Below are 20,660 nucleotides of genomic sequence, written 5' to 3'. Positions count from 1 at the left end.
GGGAACAGTGAGTTGTGTTAGGCCCTTCAACATCCTTCTTGAATTTGGCCCAGATCGGTCCTGATTTGGATATAGCTGCCATATAGACCGATCTCTCGATTTAGGATCTTGGGGCCATAAAAGGCGCATGTATTGTAAGTTGTGTTAGGCCCTTCGATATCCTTCTTCAATATGGTTCCGATCGGTCCAGATTTGGATGTAGGTGCCATATATAGCGATCTCTCGATGTATGGTTTTAGCCCCTTAAAAGGCACATTTATTATCCTATTTCGGTGAAATTTGACACATCCGTGTCGTATATGTATTTGGTTTAAATACAAAAATATGTTGATTTAGCTTTCATACCTCAACTATAGGATATCCTTTTTGTCTTGTGGACCACATATGCCATAAACATGCTTATGGTTTATCTCTACTCAGGCATTTAATAGTGTCGGAATTATTGCCGTCTGGCCAAACATAAACATTGAATTTCAATTGTCATGGCTTTTTTTTCTGTTATTTTTAGTTGTTAGGTAAATACAGACATAAAATAAATAATAAATAAGGATTATGCAGACATTAAAATTAAATGAATGTAGCCAGACATAACAGACAACATGGACAGGTATTAATCTAATGATTTATTATGTTGTAAATTAAATCTAAATGCAAAACTTTGCATAATTCACAAAAAAGAAATTAAAATAAATTTATTTATTTTGCCTATTCAAAACCAAACAATGGTCTGCAAAATGGGATATCAATGATAATGAATGAGAATGCAATAACTACATTAGGGAAGCTCAAGAATGTTTTGAAAAGTAAATTTACTATAACTTACCATAAAAATGAAATTCTTATAGAATTTCCTATAGGAGTGACATTTTGACTAAATTTTCTATAGACGTGAAATTTTGACAAAAATTTCCTATAGAAGTGAACATTTTTAACTAAAATTTTCTGTAGAAATCAATGTAGCGATAGGATCGATAGTCCCATCCCTGGACCTGGATTCAACGTACACAAACCGAATCTCTTTCGGTTTGTGTACGTTGAATTCAATTTTTCGCCTGCACATACGCAGGTTAATATTCTCATTTTCACATGCTTACGATTTTCGGATTGCCATAGGGGTGTTTTTTCGATTCCTCCTAATCTAATACCACTTTGTACGTGATACAAGTTCAAAACATTATTTACATAAGCACGTAAAAAGGCGTTAAGTTCGGCCGGGCCGAACTTTAAATACCCACCACCTCGGGTCTTTATGTAAACCACCTTTCGTCCGGTGCAAAATGCATAATTTATGCCTCCATAGCAGTTTTATCGAAATATGGTCCGATTTGGACCAAATTCGGCACGGACATAGTGTGGTCTAAAAAGAGCAAATCATTGTTCAATTTTGTGGAATTGTGGAAAAAAATATTGGACTTATTGGTAGCTATTTCCAAATATAGACCGATCTGAACCATATATGACACGGATGTTGAAAAGCCTTACATAAGTCACTGTGTCAAATTTGAACTTAATCGAATTATAAATGCGCCTTTTAGGGGGCCAAAACCTTAAATCGAGAGATCGGTCTGTGTGGCAGCTACATCCAAATCCAAGCCGATCTGAGCCAAATTGCAGAAAGTTGTCTAACTCACTGTCTTAAATTTCGACGACATGCGACAATAAATGCGTCTTTTATGGGGTCAAAACCTTATATCGAGAGATCAGTCTATATGGCAGCTATATCCAAATCTAAACCGATCTGGGCCATATCGCAAAACGATATCGAGGGGCCTAATACAACTCACTGTCTTAAATTTCGACGACTTGCGACAATAAATGCGCCTTTTATGGGGTCAAAACCTTATATCGAGAGATCAGTCTATATGGCAGCTATATCCAAATCTAAACCGATCTGGGCCATATCGTAGAACGATATCGAGGGGCCTATTTCAACTCTCTGTCACAAAATTCGGCGACATCGGATTTTAAATACGCCTTTTATGGGCTCAAAACCATAAATCGAAAGATCGGTCTGTATGGCAGCTATATCCAAATCTGAACCGATCTAGGCCAAATTGAAGAAGGATGTCGAAGGCCCCAAGACAACGCACTCTCTCAAATTTTGGCAAAATCGGGCAATAAATGCGCCTTTAGTGGGACCAAAACCTCAAAACGAGGGATCGGTCTATATGGCAACTATATCCAAATCTGAATCGATCTAGGCCAAATTGAAGAAGGATGTCGAAGGTCCCAACGCAACTCACTCTCTCAAATTTCGGTAAAATCGGTTACTAAATGCGCCTTTTATGGGACCAAAACCTCAAATCGAGGGATCGGTCTATATGGCAGCTATATCAGATGTAAACCGGTCTGGGCCAAATTGCAGAAAGTTGTCTAAGAGCCTTACGCAACTCACAGTCCCAAATTTCTCCGAAATAATAAAAAAAATGCGCATTTTATGGGGCTAAATCCTTAAATCGAGAGATCAGTCTCTATGGCAGCTATATCAAAATCTGGACCAATCTGAACCAAATTGCAGAAAGTTATCGAAGGGCTTAACACAACTCACTGTCTTAAATTTCGACGACATGCGACAATAAATGCGTCTTTTATGGGGTCAAAACCTTATATCGAGACATCAGTCTATATGGAAGCTATATCCAAATCTAAACCGATCTGGGCCATATCGTAGAACGATATCGAGGGGCCTATTTCAACTCTCTGTCACAAAATTCGGCGACATCGGATTTTAAATGCGCTTTTTATGGGCCCAAAACTAGAGATCCAATCTAGAGATCGTTCGTTATGGCAGCTATATCTAAGTCTGGTCCGATCTATAACATATCGCAGAAAAATGTCGAGGGTCCTTAGTTAACTCACTGTCCCAAATTTCGGCAACATGGGATAGTAAATGCGCCTTTTTTGGGACCTAAACCAGATGGCAATACTAGGTACCCGTCAATCCAAAACTGTGCCGCTAGCAGCGGTGCCTCGCACTCGACCTCAAGGCTCATCTTAGGTATCCCATCGGAAACTTCTTCAATTCCTTCCAGGTTTCGTCGCCTCGATTTAACCGCGATGGCATGAGCTGCCCCCCATTCTCAATCCATTCTCCAATCGCCTTAAGTATCATAGCCGCAGTGGCTGCCTCACACTTAATCTGTATGTAAAAGGGTCAGAAGAATAGTCTCCAGTGTCCTCGTGGACTCCGCTTGTTCTCTGAACCTGTTGTATGGTCCTTAAGTTGCACTTATTCTCCATAGCAGTCTACGAAACTACTGAGGCGTAAGTAAGTATTGGTCTAATCACGCTCCTGTAGAGCCAGTGGACTGTCCTAGGATTCAGGCCCCATTTCGAGCCTACGGCCCGTCTACATAGTGCCCAACAGCTGTGAGCCTTCTCAGTACGCTCCTGAATGTGACACTTCCACTTCAGTTTCCTGTCCAAGATCACACCTAAGTATTTGACCTTGTCAGATATCGAAATCGTCTTATTGAGGAAATGTGTTGCGTTAAATTGGCCCACCTTCGTCTTCCTCGTGAACAGGCATATTTCAGTCATCTCTGGGCTAACATTGAGAACTCTGGGTCTAGCCCAGTCATATGCCATATTCAAGACCCTTTCGGCCTTTCTGCATAGCTGGTTCGGACGGCTCATCCAGAAAAACTCCCCTAAACCAGATATACATATATACCGATCATGGCAGTATGGGGCAAAAATGCAAATTTTGACCATGAAAATTTCACTAAGGAACAGGGGCAAACTTCTCACATATCAATGAGTGCAGTCCGATTCAAGTTTAAGCTTTATAATAGGGGGCCTCCTTTTTATATCCGAGTCCGAACGGCGTGCCGCAGTGCGATACCTGTTTGGAGAGAAATTTTACATGGCATAGTACCTCACAAATGTTGCCAGAATAAGAAGGGAAAACCACCGCTGAAAAATTTTCCGATGGTCTCGCCAGGATTCGAACCCAGGCATTCAGCGTCATAGGCGGACATGCTAACCTCTGCGCTACGGTGGCCTCCGGTGGCAGTATGGGGCTCCAATTAAAGTAATTTGGAGCCCAAAATTGGATTAGAGTGCAAGCGTGACATCCACTTTGGGGGCCAAAGGGCCTGGCTACCCCAATCCTGTTCCGAAACCAAATCGGACATATTTACGGATGATGTCAAAAAGAAGCTCAAATAAAATGGAGAAAAGACAGAATTTTATATCCATATTCGAGGCGAAATGTTTGCGGCGAAGCGCCACTCCCAAATTCCCCATGGGTATATAGGGCTCAAATACAGGATTTTAAGAATAGAGTACATGTAATAACTGAACTAAAATGACCCAAAAACCCTCCGAGCGATCTCCTAGCCTAACAAGGATCATATAAAGACATTTAGAAGTAACATCCTATTAGTCAAGGGACATACATTTGTGCCTTTCGCAGCATAGTATTTCACCAAAAACTCTTGAATTGTCAAATATAAACATTCAAAGGAAAATTTTGTTCCATACATTGTAAGAGAAGATGCGGCGGAGAGGGCCCGGTTCGACTAGTTTCATATAGAAATTAAATTTTGACAAAATTTTTCCTTAGAAATGAAATTTGGAAGAAATGTCCTTTAGAAATAAAATTTTGACAAAAATTGCTTTAGAAATTAAATTTTGACAAGATTTCCCATATGAAACGAAATTTTAACAAAAATTTACTTTTTTAACATCTCCTTTTTAATGTGCATCCCCCTTGTATGTACATATATGGCTATTGTCATAGTAACAATATAAGCAATAATCTCTTTTTATCTTAAGTATGTGAGAGGGCATTATCTGCATTACAAAGCAGCAGCAGGGTTGGTGGGTGTTGATGATAAGCATCAAATGCCATTCACATCAATTTGCATTTAAGTAAATATTAACACATCATAGTCAGTCACACATTCGAGTAGACAAGTGCAAACACTTGCGTAGACACTCTGCCACTATGCAAATATCACATCCTAAAAGTTGTCTACTACGACGAATAATGATCACTACTACCAACACGCAGTGCTCAGTCATTCACATGAACGCATGTCGCAGCAAATGCAAGCATGTACATGTAGGTGTTTCAGATGTAATGCTTGATGTCGTAATTGTGTTTACAATCAGCATAGACTTTTAACGAGTGTTTGGAGACAGGTATGGTTGAGGAGTGAGTAAAAGCAAATGCTTAACAACTATACGGTCATTTTATAGCAGTTTATTCATTCCTAGGTCTTTTTTCTTAGGAAAAAAAATGGTACAGGTTGAAAAGTTAGAATCAGAAGATTCTACTTTACACTGCTAAACGCAACAAATTTGACTCTCTCATATTGTCCCATAAATAGGATAATGCTCAAGACTTTGAATACTACTACGACAGCATATTAGCTCAAAAGACCCAGTTGTCCAGCTAGTGGGTTAGGTTAGGGTTAGGTTAAAAAGAGGGTGCAGATATTAATCCGCCCCATGCCACTATGGACATACACCTAAGCCAGTAATCGGCTTGTTGTGTGCTCTAAAAACTAAAAAGTAACCTCGAAAAAGAAAATTTTAAGTTAGGAATTCCGTGCTACTTACAAAATCCTTAATTGTTTTCAATACCACTTCCCTAAGTTGATTCATGTCTGATATTGTGTCTCCACCTAGGTGTCAATATCTGTTGGACGCGAAAGCCGCGCAATGACAAAAGAAATACTCCAACGTCTCATCATCTTCCCCGCATTTCCTACACATGCTATCACTTGCCGCACCGATTTTACATAAGTGAGCTCTTAGTCCTATGTGTCCCGTTATGACACCAATAGCTATACTGACCTCCTTCTTGCTTCCTTTCTGTAATAGTCTCGTCTTCTCACGATCTGGATCCCTCCCCATAGGATTTTCGCCATCCTACCGACCGTTTCGCTGTTCCACAGGATTGCATGCGCACTCATCGCCCACTCCCTTAACTCGGACTGCGTCCACCCGAAAGGCTTAGGGTTAACCAAGTTAATTGATGGCATTCCTCTGGCCTTCACCGCCAAATTGTCTGCCCTTTCATTTCCTCTTACTCAGTTATGTCCCTGCACCCAAACGATGCGGATTTTCCCATCCTCAGAGAAGGCGTTAATCTCCTTTTTACTCTGCAAGACTGTTCGTGACCTTACCGTCTTGGTTGGTATGGGCGATCACGGTGTGCGTGAAGTGGTGTGGTACTAACGCGAGGACATCGAGTGTGAACATCTTTACCGACAGTAAAATTGCCATAAGGGCAATAATTATGGCAATTTTACTGTCGGTTAAGATGTTCACACTCGATGTCCTCGCATTAGCACCACACCACTTCACACATTCCATGATCGCCAGAATCTCAGCCTGCAGGATCATATTATGGTCATGCAGTCTAAAACATATCTCAGTCACTGGGTTCTTAATGTAGACTCCCAGGCCAACTCTGTCCTCTAGCTTAGATCCATCCGTGCAACATGATCTTCCAGTTGGCATTACAAGGGTTACGTTAATCCAAGACTGTGCCGATGGCAGCAGTGCCTCGCACTCGACTTCAAGGTTCATCTCAGGTATCCGATCGGAAACCTCTTCCCTTCCTTTCACATTTCCTATCGTTGCCTCGATTATACCGCAATGGTATGAGCTGCTCCGATCCTCAATCCATTCTCCCATCGCCATAAGTCTCATAGCCGCAGTGGCTGCCTCACACTTAATCTGTATGTCAATGGGTCGGATATCTAGAATAGTCTCCAGTGCCCTAGTGGGTGTGGTCCTCATCGCTCCGCCTATGCCAAGACAACATGTTCTCTGAACCTGTTGTATGGTCCTTATGTTGCATTTTTTCTCCATAGCAGTCCACCAAACTACTGAGGCATAAGTAAGTATTGGTCTAATCACGCTCCTGTAGAGCCAGTGGACTATCCTAGGATTCAGGCCCCATTTCGAGCCTACGGCTCGTCGACGTAGTGTCCAACATCTGTAAGCTAACTGTAATTCAATTTTCTGTCCAAGATCACACCTAGGTATTTGACCTTGTCCGATATCGAAATCGTCTTATTGAGGAAACGAGGTGCGTTGAATTGGTCCACCTTCGTCATCTTCGTGAACAGGCATATTTCAGAATTCTCTGGGTTACCATTGAGACCTCTGGGTCTAGCCCAGTATATGCCATATGCAAGACCGGATTCTTACCCCTAAGAAGTATTATAAAATCGTCTGCATAGCAGACGGGTTCAAATCCCTCCTCAGTCAGCATCCGTAATAGGTCATTTGTGGTGGTCACCCATAGGAGTGGCGATAAAATGCCCCCCTGTGGAGTGCCCTGTGCCATTTTCTCCCTTATATTAATGCCATGAGACACACAATTTATCCACCTGTTCCTTTGCATATGGTTTATCCAGTCTCTAAGGACCGGGTCCACCCGGGACTGGTCTAAGGATTGGATCTGAGTGTCGGTCCTCACATTGTTAAAAGCCCCCTCGATGTCAATGTACGTTTTGCCATCGAAGGATTCTTCTATTTTATGCACAACCTCGTGCAAGGCAGTCTCCATCGACCTTCCCTTGACATTGGCATGCTGTTTGAATTTGAGCAGTTCGCTGAATGTCATACTTTTTATCATGATGTCCACAATACGTTCCATGGTTTTGGGTAGAAAGGACGTAAGGCTTATGGGTCTGTAGGTCTTTGGTGTCGCATAACTTGCCTTGCCGGGCTTGGGTAGTATATGCAAGTCCTAGACACGCTGTGAAAATTTTGGCCAGACGAGGCGTTAGATAGTCTGCCTCTTTCTGCAGTAACGCCGGAAATATTCCATCAGGTACGGGTGACTTAAATGGTTTGAAGCTCCTCAAGGATTCTTCACCATAAATTTCGTTATTATAATCCTTCGATCAACCCTGTGGAAAATGGGTTTTCATCAATAGCCTCAACATGTCTCCATTGTCTTTGCTGTCTCTCCCATGTCGTCTTCCAAAGTTTCAGTTTGGACATGAGTTTTTGAGAGAAACTTTTTTATCTTGGCGGCGTTATTAACGCTGTCTTCACATCTTTTGGCACGTTTTGCCTCCATCTTCCAGGAGGCACGTTTTGCCTCCTGAATGTGAGTTTCTTGCCAATGTAAAACTGCCCATGAACATTCCATTTTGGAACCGGAGCTAAATTCTCACATATCAATGATTGCTTTCCTATTCAAGCTTAAGAGTTATGGCCCAAGGGCCTCCTTTTATAACCGAGTCTGAACGGTGTGCCGCGCCATCTCTTTGGGGAGTGGATTTTACATGGCATATTACCTCAAAAATGTTGCCAGCATTAGAAGGGAAAAACCACCGCTGAACATTTTTTTCTTATTGTCTCGCCAGAATTCGAACCCAGGTGTTTAGCGTCATAGGCGGACATGCTGACCTCTGCGCTACAATGGCTTCCCAACTCTAATCTGAGAAAAACGTTATATCATCCTATTTCATCTTTACTTTTTTCCCACAATTATCATACCTTCCTCTTTCAAAAGAGCAAATGAATACTAGAGTGCATCACAAGAGTTTTTAAGTAAAGTTCCACACAAGCACCACCTACATACCAGATGTTATTCACACATAGCCAGACACACACTTGTCAATGTGTATGTACACTTATGCTGTTAAGCATGCTGTTGCTGATTTTAGTCCATTTGTCTGTCTACTACTAATACTACCACTATTGCTTTTGCTTCATATGTGTGTATCAGTGTGTGAGTATGCATGCTCAGTATGCCACTTTCTAAGCTAATCCTCCTCAGTCAGCATACTTGAATTAAAAAGGAGGTGCACAACGTAGCCAGCATTGCTTGCCACCACTGGAAAATGTAAATACAAAGCTAAAATAATATATTCGTCCTCTATTGAGTCGTATTTACATATTTAAGCCAAACAAAAAACATCGTTTATTAAATAAATATTTGCATATGCGCCTGAATGTTGTCTCCGCAAAAAAAAAAGCAACCAGACAAACAAAAAAAAGTTGTTTGGCTTTTTGTTTGTTCGTTGTCGTATATTAAATAGATGTAGACGAATAATTTTTATTTGTGGAGATTTTAATATATATGCAACACACATACATACACACTTATATACGAGTGTTTGCAAACATTACTTTAAACTGTTGCGGATAATAATTTAGAAATTTAGTTTATTACAATTAAGACATTTTAGAATACATTTTAAATTTGTAGGTGCTTAGAAGAACGATATTCATAGCCTCCACCATAGGATGGGGTATATTAATTGCGTCTATCCGTTGGTAACACATCGAAATATTGAAGACCCATAAAAATTCTTGGTCGTCTTGAAATTCCAAGTCGATTTAGCCATGTCCGTCCTTCTGTTTGTCTGACGAAGCACTTTAACTTTCGAAGGAGTACAGCTAGTCGTTTGAAAATTTGCACAAATAATTCCTATTAATGTAGGTTGATTGGAGCCCACCGTGGCGCAGAGGTTGGCATGTCCGCCTGAGACGCCGAACGCCTGCGTTCAAATCTCGCCTATAAAAAGGAGGTCCCTTATCATTGAGCTTAAATTTGAATCGGACAGCACTCATTGATATGTAAGAAGTTTGCCCCTGTTTCTACATGGAATGTTCATCGGCAAAATTTGCTAACGGCCATCGTGAGACCAGTACTAGACCAGCCTATCGAGCACTGGTATGGTGGGCCGCCGTAGGGAAGAGGACGCGTGCGAAGGAGTTCGAGAAGGTCCAGAGACAGGGCTCTGTCGGGATCACAGGGGCGCTGAGATCCGCACCGCAGGCAGGCCTAGAGGCGGTGTTGGATATGCAGCCCGTTGGAGCCTATATTTGGAACTGCGCCCCCAGGGTCGCGCTCAGGCTGAGAGAGCTCGGCATGCTGAAGGAGGATGGTTGCGGCCACAGTTCGATTCTGGGTGTTATGGATACGGAGGGAAGACTGAAGAGGATCTCCGACTACCTGGCACCAGTGCCGACTGGAGTGAGGGCATTCGCGATTCGTTTTCCTAAGAGGGACGAATGTAGGGCGGATGGTGTACTTGAGTTGGATGAAACCTCGATCTACACAGATAGCTCCAAGATGGAGTCAGGAACTGGATTGGGGGTCTACTCTGATGCACTGAATATTAGTATGTGTCTGAGACTGCCGGACGAGTTAACGATCTTTCAGGCAGAGGTCTGTGCCATAACATTCTGGTAAGGGGCTTACCGCCCTCGAAACTCAGAATTTATGGGGACAATATGTTGGCGCTAAAGGCCTTGGGGTCGAGGATGGTGAGGTCGAGATGCGTGGCGAACTGTTTGGAATCCCTGGATAGGCTCTGGGCCCATGATGTGACGCTGGCATGGGTTTCTGGGCATGAAGGGATTCCAGGAAATGAGAAGGCGGACGAGAGCGCCAGGAGGGGTTTGTCTGCACCGGGCAGACCAGTCATCGGTCTTGCCTACGTGCCATCTGTCGAGCTACTGAACGCAGTAGATGGGATGGCCAGGGCGGCGTCGGTGGCGAGGTGGGACTCGGTAGATGGTGGCGAGGTTGGTCTCGGCCGAACTGCGAAGGCGCCATGGCCGGCCATTAATCGGAAGAGGACGAGGGAGTTGCTGGCGTTCGATAAGAGGTCGATGAGTACTTCGACAGGGGTCATAACCATACACTGAGGAGACTATTGAGCACTTGCTGTGTTCCTGTCCGGTCTGCAGAGACGTAGGCTCTCCTTCCGTGGGAGCCGTTTCTTCTGTGATCTGGGTAAACTACCAAACGTACCCCTGATATCTCTCCTGAGGTTTGTTGAGGGAACAGGATGGTTCCGACGGTGGGGCGCCACAAGCTCCGCCGTAGGTAGATCCGTTCTTGTGTAGGGACGTGTATAACCCAAAATTTTAGGAGTTATTTTTTTTTTTAAATTTTTCCTATAGCTCTTTAAAAATTCACCCTTTTTATACGACCTACATCCATTTAATAACCGATACGGACCGTACTTGCCATGGCTGTTAGAAGTCATAGTCATTGCTAACTCCAAAATTTCAGACATATCGAGTAAAAATTGCGCCCTCCAGTGGCTCAGAGTATCAAATTGGAACATCGGTTTATATGGCAGCTATATCAGGTTATCCACTGATTTAGGCCATACTTGGCACAGTTGTTGAAAGCCAAATCGCATAAGAATTAAGCCCTCTAGTAGCTCAAGAAGTCAAATCGGGAAATCGGTTTATATGGGAGCTATATCAGGTTACAGATCGATTCGGATCCTACTTGGCTCAGTTATTGGAAGTCAAAACAGAACACTATGTGCAAAATTTCAATCAAATCGGATGAAAATTGAAGCTTTCAGGATTTCAGGGGCTCAAGAAGTCAAATTGGGAGATCGTTTCATATGGAAGCTATATCAGGTTATAGATCGATTCGGACCGTACTTGGCTCAGTTGTTGGAAGTCATAACAGAATACTATGCGCAGAATACATTATAGCCATATCGTCGTCCCTCTGACTGTCGAAAGCAGGCTAACTTTCGAAGGAGTAAAGCTAGCCACTTGAAGTTTTGCACAAATACTTCTTATATATGTAGGTCAGTTTGGTCCACGTTTTGATATAGCTGCCATATCGGGGACCGATCCGGGGACTTGACTTCTTGAGCCACTAGAGGACACAATTATTATCCGATTTGGCTAAAATTTACCATGAGGTGTTTTTTATGACTTTCAACAACTGTGCTAAGAATAGTTCAAATCGGTCCAAAACCTGATGTAGCTGCCATATAAACCGATCTGGGGTCTTGACTACTTGAGCCACTAGAGGACGCAATTATTATCCGATTCGGCTAAAATTTAGCATGAGGTGTTTTTTATGACTTCCAACAACTGTGCTAAGAATAGTTCAAATCGGTGCATAACCTGATATAGCTGCCATATAAGCCGATCTGGGGTATTGACTTCTTGAGCCGCTAGAGGGCACAATTCTTATCCGATTTGGCTGAAATCGATCCATAACCTGATATAGCTGCCATATAAACCGATCCGGGGTCTTGACTTCTTGAGCCACTAGAGGGCCCAATTATTATCCGATTTAGCTGAAATTTTGTACAACGGCTTCTCTCATGACCTTAAGCATACGTGTCGAAAATGGCATGAATCGGTTTATAGCCTAATACAGCTCCCCTATAAACCGATCTCCCTATTTTACTTCTTCAGCCCCTAAAGTATGCAATTCTTACTAGATTTGGCTGAAATATTATCTTAATGATTGTTTCTGCGTTTTGCAGATTAAAGTTTCCTTACATTTTCTTCAAATTATAAATAAATTCTGCCCGAATTTTTTCACAAGTACTCAAATGGTCATTTTTTGTAAATTAGCTCTGGGAGCTACAAATATTGATAGAGAAAAAAATTATTTGCATGTTTTGCATATTCGTAGGCGAAAAATATATTTTGCATATTTTTAGGGGACATATGATGAAAAGTAGTTAGACTTTTTATTGATTAAAGGTATTTTAAATCTTTAGAGGCAATACCAGGTATGGTTCTTCCCATTGTCATCAAGCATTTGCTCAGACAAGACAACAGTAAAATAATAGCAAATATTGCAAATGGAAGGACAGCGACAGGTGTACAAACATGCGGATGTTATTGCTGCTGTTTACTTCCGGTTCGCTTTGTCTTTGTCCAAAAAAACCTAAAAATAATAAAAAAAGAAAAACACCTTGCAATAGCAAATGAAAAGTTCATTGACAATTCACCATAGCCGGTTTCAAAGTTTACCCTTCAAATGGGAAAAACTACAATTTGTGTTTGTGTCCAGTCCAAAGCGAAATAGATATAAAGTCATAGAGACATGGATGAAGCAGCAGGTCATTGCATTTACATGAGTATTTATGGCATATTTATTTCATTCCTTCCGTTTTGTACCATGGTCTCCTCTTCATCACTCCGCCAGATGGACTTGCCCAATACAGCTGCCTTCCATATTCGCATTCATTCCACCTACCGCCAGGAATTTCTGTTAGCTGTCAATGCAATGGATGGTTGGATAGGGGTTCAGTTTTTGTTCGTTTAGTTGTTGGTCAGTGCTTTTTTTTTGGCCTTCTACTTTTTTAAGGTTGCAAAAATCTCTTACTCTTCACCCTGATGTCTGTGGAAAAATGTTTTACAAATTGCATCCATTAATCAAGGCAGGAGGAAAAAAAATGTATTATGGGAAAAACGTTGGCGGCACTGTTGATAAATCCTGAAGGCAACTATAAAATGCATATGTAAAATTAGTTTAAATATTTTATGTTGTTCAATTTGTTTGAATTTTTACAGATAACAAACATTCAATTTATGCATTCAATGCAAATCACCACTAGCAAAAAAGTTTTGCCGTGATTTAAGAGCAATTGGTGAAAACGATTTGTTGTTTACAACAAAATAAATATGTAAAAACTACATAAAATCTAATAACATCTAAATGAAGGTTTTTTGTATGTAATACACAAGTTTTTTCAACACTCGATTATTAATAGAGCTCATATTTAAAAACAAGTAAAAGGGCGTTAAGTTCGGCCGGGCCGAATTTTGGATACCCACCACCTCAGGTATATATGTAAACCACCTTTCGTCAAAATCAGGTAAAAAATGCATACCTTTATTATCCGATTTTGCTGAAATATGGGAAAGTGTGTTGTTTTAAGCCACTTGACATCATTCTCCAATTTGGCTCAGATCGGTCCAGATTTGGATATAGCTGCCATATAGACCGATCCGCCGATTTAAGATCTTAGGCTCATAAAAGGCGCATTTATTGTCCGATGTTGCCGAAATTTGGGACAGTGAGTTGTGTTAGGCCCCTCGACATCTTTCGTCAATTTGGCCCAGATCGGTTCAGATTTGGATATATCTGCCATATAGACCGATCTCTCGATTTAAGGTTTTCAGGCCATAAAAGGCGCATTTATTGTCCGATGTCGTCGAAATTTGGGACTGTGATTTAAGTTAAGGCTCTTAATATACTTCTGCGATATGGCGCAAATCGGTCTAGATTTGCATATAGCTGCCATATAGACCGATCCCTCGATTTAAGGTTTTGGGCCCTTAAAAGTCGCATTTATTGTCCGACTTTGCCGAAATTTTGGACAGTGAGTTCTGTTAAGCTCTTCGACATTTTTCTGAAACTTGGCACAAATCGGTCCAGATTTGGATATAGCTGCCATATAGAACGATATCTCGATTTAAATTCTTGGCCCCATAAAAGGCGCATTTATAATCCGATTTCACTGAAATTTGACACAATGAGCTATATTAGGCTTTTCGATATCCGTGTATATGGTTCAGATCGGTTTATTGTTAGATATAGCTACAAAAAATACCAGTATTTTGTAGTGTTTGGTCCAAAACGGAACATTTTTCGATATAGCTTCTATGGGGTATAAGGTATGAATTTTTCACCTGATTTTGACGAAAGGTGGTTTACATATATACCCGAGGTGGTGGGTATCCAAAATTCGGCCCGGCCGAACTTATCGCCTTTTTACTTGTTTCCATTTATAACATCGAAATGTTTACAAACATTTTACTGACCATTTTCTTTTCACTTCTTGTTTTTTTCAGGTGAGTCCAACAAAATCCCTCATACTTTGACTATCAAAAGTATTTCTGGTAAGCCATAATCTTCGTGTGTCTTTTGTTCTTGTTATGGGCAATGAGCAATCTCTTCTCTACTCAATAATTAATAACTTATATATTAAAAACCTCATTCGCTAATAAGGATTTTACCATTATTGTAGTTGTATATCGCAATGGCATTTAAATCCTATCTAATTGCCGCCATTAGCAATATAAGGAAAGGGATTACCTGCAAATTTTATATCTGCCTTTTCACACAAAATGGATAACAAAAAAAATTTTTGCTCTAAGCTCATTTATAGACATTGCTATACGCTAAGCTGTGAGTAATTAATTTCGTATGCTTTGCTTGTAGCAGTATCTTTCTGCTTATGCTGTTTCCGGTTATCCTGCTGCCGTTATCCTAAATCATGTTACCTGTAATCGTAATTGATGAGCATTCAATTTGAGAGGATCGTCAGACAACAAAAAAAAAAGAAGAGAACAAAAGACAAGAAAACGTATTCAATCAAAATCTTATTAATTGTACAAGCAGACAAAAAGGCATTTAATTAAATTCTTATTAATACTACCGTGGCTGCCGTCGTTGATAAATCAGCTAAATTGAATTTCCTAATGGAATTGTAAAGCTTGAAAGAAAGAAAAACAAATTTAATGTTGGCAAAAAAAAAAGAGAGATGGGAGGAGTTACACAAACCATGACGATGAACGATGAGCCTTTAAGTGTAACCAGGGGATTCATTATGGCAATGTAGGTGAATGGTCATTATAATGGAAAACAAGGCAGGACAAAAAACTGAACACATTCACGCCCCCTTGTGCCCTAAGAAAGGAAAGTAAAGGAAGTCATTAAACTTTATTGGTTTTGGTGTTTGTACAGAAGTATTAGAGGGAGGTGAAAACATCTTAAAAATTTGTTCTTTTTGGACCATACTTCAATGGTATAGACATCATGTTTGTATTGTTTAAAGGATATGGAATACTTGTGCAAACAGAAGTTGCTCTTATTTTCTCACAATGCATAAATACTTCCTAAACATTCCATCAAGACATTGGGAAAAACTTTTTCATATCAATGAATGATGTCCGTTTCAAGTTAAGCTCAAGTATAGGCCATGTTGATATTAGACTAAGGTAACCTATACCAAAAGTAGTAGTAGTAGTAGTAGTAGTAGTAGGACTTCTTTATTCGAATAAAATCTTTGATTCATAGCAGATATGTTACTTAAAATTAATTTTCTAAATATGTACATTTATTCTTAGAAAGAAGTAATATTTATTAGCGACTATGTGTATAACGTCTGTCGCATAAACTTTAAATTTTAATTAATGATATTCATTTAATAAAAGTTGCCGATAATTATAAGCCATTCGTAAATAAGTTGTTAGCTTATCCCAATTTCCCACTTCAATTCCGTCTAGTATATGGAGTACTTCTACGAAGCTCAATGATGCTTTACTAAAGGCGGCCAATCTAAATTCTCTTAGAACCGGACAAATTCCAAGGAAATGGTCCAAAGTTTCTGTTTCTCTTAGGTTGCAAAGCTTACACATTTTTTCCGACTCATTCTCTTCAAAGTTATTGTAACCCAGGGATATCATTCCACTGCGAGCTTTAAATATCCAAGTAATATTTTCTGATGTGTATCGCTCATTAAGATAGAGATAGGCTTTGTTCGGGTCCAGGTATTTATATATTCTTTGTTGGCTTTCCGTTTTTCTGTGAATCCTATTTTGATAGAGGTTCAGTTTTAAGCTGTTTATAAGTTTCTTGGTAAAGTCATACCATAGGCTTGATGAAGGAAATGCTTCAGGCCATTGAATATCCATACTTGCAGCTAAGGATTTCAGTTCTTTTACCCAGAAGACATTTCTGCGTAATGCAATATTGGATAGCTGGTTTGGCAATCTAGCGCCCGAATGCTGAAACAGAGTTTTTCCTATATATTTTAAGTGCAGTCCCAGGGTATATATATGTGTATCCTCTACCTCCGTTTCTAGCATGAGTACGTAGTTTGGAGTACAAACTGGTAGTTTTAAAATCCTTTTTAAGAAATAACGTTGCAAGGAGTCAACTTCTTCGAAATGACAGAACCCCCAAACTTGGGCAGCGTAGGTTTGAATGGATCTGCAAACCGCTAAAAACAATTTCCATTTTGCGTTCATATTTATGTCTGTTCTGCCTACAAAGTTTTTCCATGTTGCGTTTATTGCAATTTTTGCTTGGTTGTTCCGATTTTGGATATGTTTAGTAAATGTCATCTTTGGTGTGAATATTACCCCTAAATATTTATATTCATTTGTAATTTTAATTACGTTTCCATTAAATTTCCATTTTTCGTGTTTGGCTAGTCTGCCTCCATTCCTGAAAACCATAATTTCCGATTTTGATAGGTTCACTTCCAGGTTCCAGGTATTACAGTATATTTCTAGGTTGTGTATCATATTCTGTAATACATGGACGTCGTCTGCTAGCAACACAATGTCATCAGCGTATAGTAGGAGCCGTAGGTTCAAATTTTCGACAAAAATTCCGCCTTCAAGGTATTCATACAGGTCATTGATATAAAGAGAGAATAGTAATGGTGACAGTAAGCATCCTTGTTTCACTCCTTTAGTAGTATCAAAGTATTCAGATAATTCATAACCGTCCCAAGCTGCCGATTGCGTTTTATTATAGATTGATTCTATCATAGATACCATTTTGTGGGACACACCCAACTGAAAGAGTTTGTAGATTAGTGCTTGCCTGGATATATTGTCAAACGCCGCTTTAAAATCTACGAAGAAGGCATAAACTTTTCTTTTTTCCCCCAGCTTTAGACTAATGACAGTTGAAAGGTTATATATGTTGTCAACCGTTGAATATTTCTTACGGAATCCTGCTTGAAACTCAGTCAGAATCCCATATTTTTCAACCCAATTATACAAGCGTTCGTTCAGAACTCCCATAAATATTTTGGCTACACAGTTCATAAAGGATATGCCTCTATAATTTGACGGATCATTGTTATCTCCTTTTTTATATATTGGATAAATGATCGTTTTTGTAAATGTTGGATCAGCTGTTCCTTCCGTGTATATTTTATTATATATTCTAAGCAGTTGTTTGTGCAGCTGTTCCGTACCATTAACGAAGAATTCATACGGCACTCTGTCTTCGCCAGGAGCCTTATTAATCTTCACATTTTGTAGTATCTTTTTCAACTCTGACATCATTATTGGTCCATCTAAATCCAAGTCTTCCGTAAATGTTGGTGCGTAATATATAACGGCATTTTTTTGTACTGAATTTAATAAATTTTCAAAATAGCGTTTGAAAATATTTGATGTAAGGGCAGATCCTGCTTGATTATGGTGGCAACGTATTTCCCTGGCGACTTTCCACCAATCTTTTGAGTTTGTAACATAATTTAATCTACTTGCCATTTCATTATAATAATCGGCTCTACTGTTATTGCATACTATCTTGTAATGATTTTGCGCTGACAGATATCTTTTTCGGTCTTCTGAATCTTTTGTTTTTCTGTACACGTTTAATAATTGAAAGCTTTTTATTCTTGCCTTGTTGCAATTGTTATTATACCACTTACATTTCGGCTCAAATGAGTATAATTCAGTCGATGGCACAGAAGATAGTTGGATTAATTTACAGACATCGGTTAGACCTATTTCTTCGTTTGTGGATAAGCTACAATCAAAATTTTCATTTAGAGAACTTTGGTATTGAATTTTTCTACTATCTTTCCAAATTAGTTTTGGTAGCAAGTTCATCTTTTTTGCCTTTTCCATTTGCATATTCAGTTTTAGGTTTATAGGAAAATGATCGGACCACACCTTATCATCGACAACAAATTCATTAACAATATCCAACGTTTCTTTAGATACAGCACATATATCGTTTACCGATTCCCCCATTGTGCTAACATATGTGCATTTTCCGTCCTCCAAAAGTAGAATACAACTTTGGTTTTCAGTTATTTGGCCATATAAAGTATTGGCACCTATTGGTGAATGAAGTCAAGTTTGATATCTACCACTTATAAGCCCGTTGTCTGCCTTTAGATTAAAGGTTTGAATTAATAGATTAATACTTTTTATACCCTCTACCAAAGGATGGAGGCATACTAATTTGGTCATTCTGTTTGTAACTCCTCGAAATATTCGACTAAGACACCCGTCCGTCCGTCTGCCCGTCCGACCGTCTGCTTGTCGAAAACACCCTAACTTTCAAAGGAGTAAAGCTAGCCGCTTGAAATTTTGCACAAATACTTTTTATTTGTGTAGGTCGGATGGGATTGTAAATGGGCTATATCAGTCCATGTTTTGGTATAGCTGCCAAATAAACCGATCTCGGGTCTTGACTTCCTGAGCCACTAGAGGGGACAATTCTTATCCGATTTGGCTGAAATTTTGCATGAGAAGTTTTATTATGACTTCCAACTACTGTGCTGAGTATGGTTGTAATCGGTCCATAACCTGATATAGCTGTCATATAGACCGACCTCGGGTCTTGACTTCTTGAGCCACTAGGGAGCACAATTCTTTTCCGATTTGGCTGATATTTAGCATGCGAAGTTTTATTATGACTTCCCACAACGATGCTGAGTATAGTTGAAATCGGTCCATAACCTGATACAGCTGCCATATAAACCGACCTCGGGTCTTGACTTCTTAAGCCTCAAGAGGGCGCAATTCTTATCCGATTTGGCTGAAATTTTCCATGAGAAGTTTTTTTATGACTTACAACAACTATGCTGAGTATGGCTGAAATCGGTCTATAACCAGATATACCTGCCATATAAACCGATCGGGGGTCTTGACTTCTTGAGCCACTAGAGAGCACAATTCTCATCCGATTTGGCTGAAATTTTGCATGAAAAGTTTTATTATGACTTCCAACAACTGTGTTGAGTATGGTTGAAATCGGTCCATAACCTGATATAGCTGCCATATAAACCGATCGGGGGTCTTGACTTCTTGAGCCACTAGAGGGCACAATTCTTATCCGATTTGGCTGAAATTTTGCATGAGAAGTTTTATTATGACTTCCAACAACTGTGCTGAGTATGGTTGAAATCAGTCGATAACCTGATATAGCTGTCATATAAACCGATTTCGGGTCTTGACTTCTTGAGCCACTTAAGGGCACAATTCTCATCCGATTTGGCTGAAATTTTGCATGAGAAGTTTTATTACGGCTTCCAATAACTGTGCCAAATATGTTTCAAATCGGCCCATAACCTGATATAGCTGCCATATAATCCGATCGGGGATCTTGACTTCTTGAGCCTCAAGAGGGCGTAATTATTATTATTCGATTTGGATGAAATTTTACACATAGACTTCTACTGTGGTCTCCAACATTCAGTTCAATTCTTTTCTTTTATCCTTTGTTTGTCTAAAAAGAGATACCGGGAAAGAACTCGACAAATGCGATGCATGGTGGAGGGTATATAAGATTCGGCCCGGCCGAACTTGAATACAAAGCTAACCGTATTTTCAATTAGGCAGACTTTCATTGTATAGTAGAGCATAATAAATAACGATATCAATTGGATGTTAACAATTCGACAGACATTTCCAAAACAAGCCATTATCCTTTTTACCCTTCTTGTCTGCAAGTGAGATGCCATTATATATCTTTTCATTCGTATGCCGCCATTTAGCCGCCAGTCTGCCCATCAATCCTTGACAGTCTAAGCGAATTGTAGGATTTTTTTTCTCCGTCTTGTATTTCACTTAAATATCTGCCCATTATATTGGAATAAATATTCGCCTCATAAATTCACATTGACAGTTGAGTTTAGCATTTTGTCGCATTCTCTTTTAGATACTGGCCTTTAGAGCTGAGGCGACAATGTGACCAATTATGTTATCCATTTTTCTTGTGTTGGCTGGAGAAGAGGATGACCGACCAACAGGATGACCACCATCAACATGTCTTGTAAACATTTTTACCGACTGTGGTATATTGCCACACGTATTGGTGTTATTTTCTAGCCTTTCCTGTTGTGGGACCATATTGTGGAGGATGGAAGAAGTGGAGCGGGCAGAGATCATTAATCGTCGTAGATAACATAGCC

General features: G+C 39.9%; 2 protein-coding genes across 5 annotated transcripts in view; one reads left to right on the top strand and one right to left on the bottom strand.

Moving 5' to 3' along the window:
- LOC106091799 (keratin, type I cytoskeletal 9) overlaps positions 1-20,660 on the top strand; it is a 558,122-nt gene that overhangs the window by 345,928 nt on the left and 191,534 nt on the right. The gene's annotated exons all lie outside the window — the stretch shown is intronic.
- Positions 15,751-18,515, bottom strand: LOC131997307 (uncharacterized). The gene is made up of 2 exons (XM_059368053.1): positions 16,361-18,515; positions 15,751-16,303 (listed from the first exon to the last, which is right to left on the bottom strand). Exons 1-2 carry the CDS (start codon positions 18,490-18,492, stop codon positions 15,901-15,903), a joined length of 2,535 nt encoding a protein of 844 aa, XP_059224036.1. The 5' UTR covers positions 18,493-18,515; the 3' UTR covers positions 15,751-15,900.

This window comes from Stomoxys calcitrans, chromosome 4 (genome assembly GCF_963082655.1).
Source record: "Stomoxys calcitrans chromosome 4, idStoCalc2.1, whole genome shotgun sequence".
Classification (NCBI taxonomy): Eukaryota; Metazoa; Arthropoda; class Insecta; order Diptera; family Muscidae; genus Stomoxys; species Stomoxys calcitrans.
This window is presented reverse-complemented; position numbering and strand designations above follow the sequence as displayed.

Bases quoted from the DNA above. Each gene is read 5' to 3' on its own strand.
- LOC131997307 (XM_059368053.1), bottom strand. From the start codon at position 18,492: ATGGGGGAATCGGTAAACGATATATGTGCTGTATCTAAAGAAACGTTG. The intron at 16,304-16,360 runs GTATGACTTTAC...CTATCAAAATAG, and splicing joins TTTCCTTCATCAAGCCTATG to GATTCACAGAAAAACGGAAA.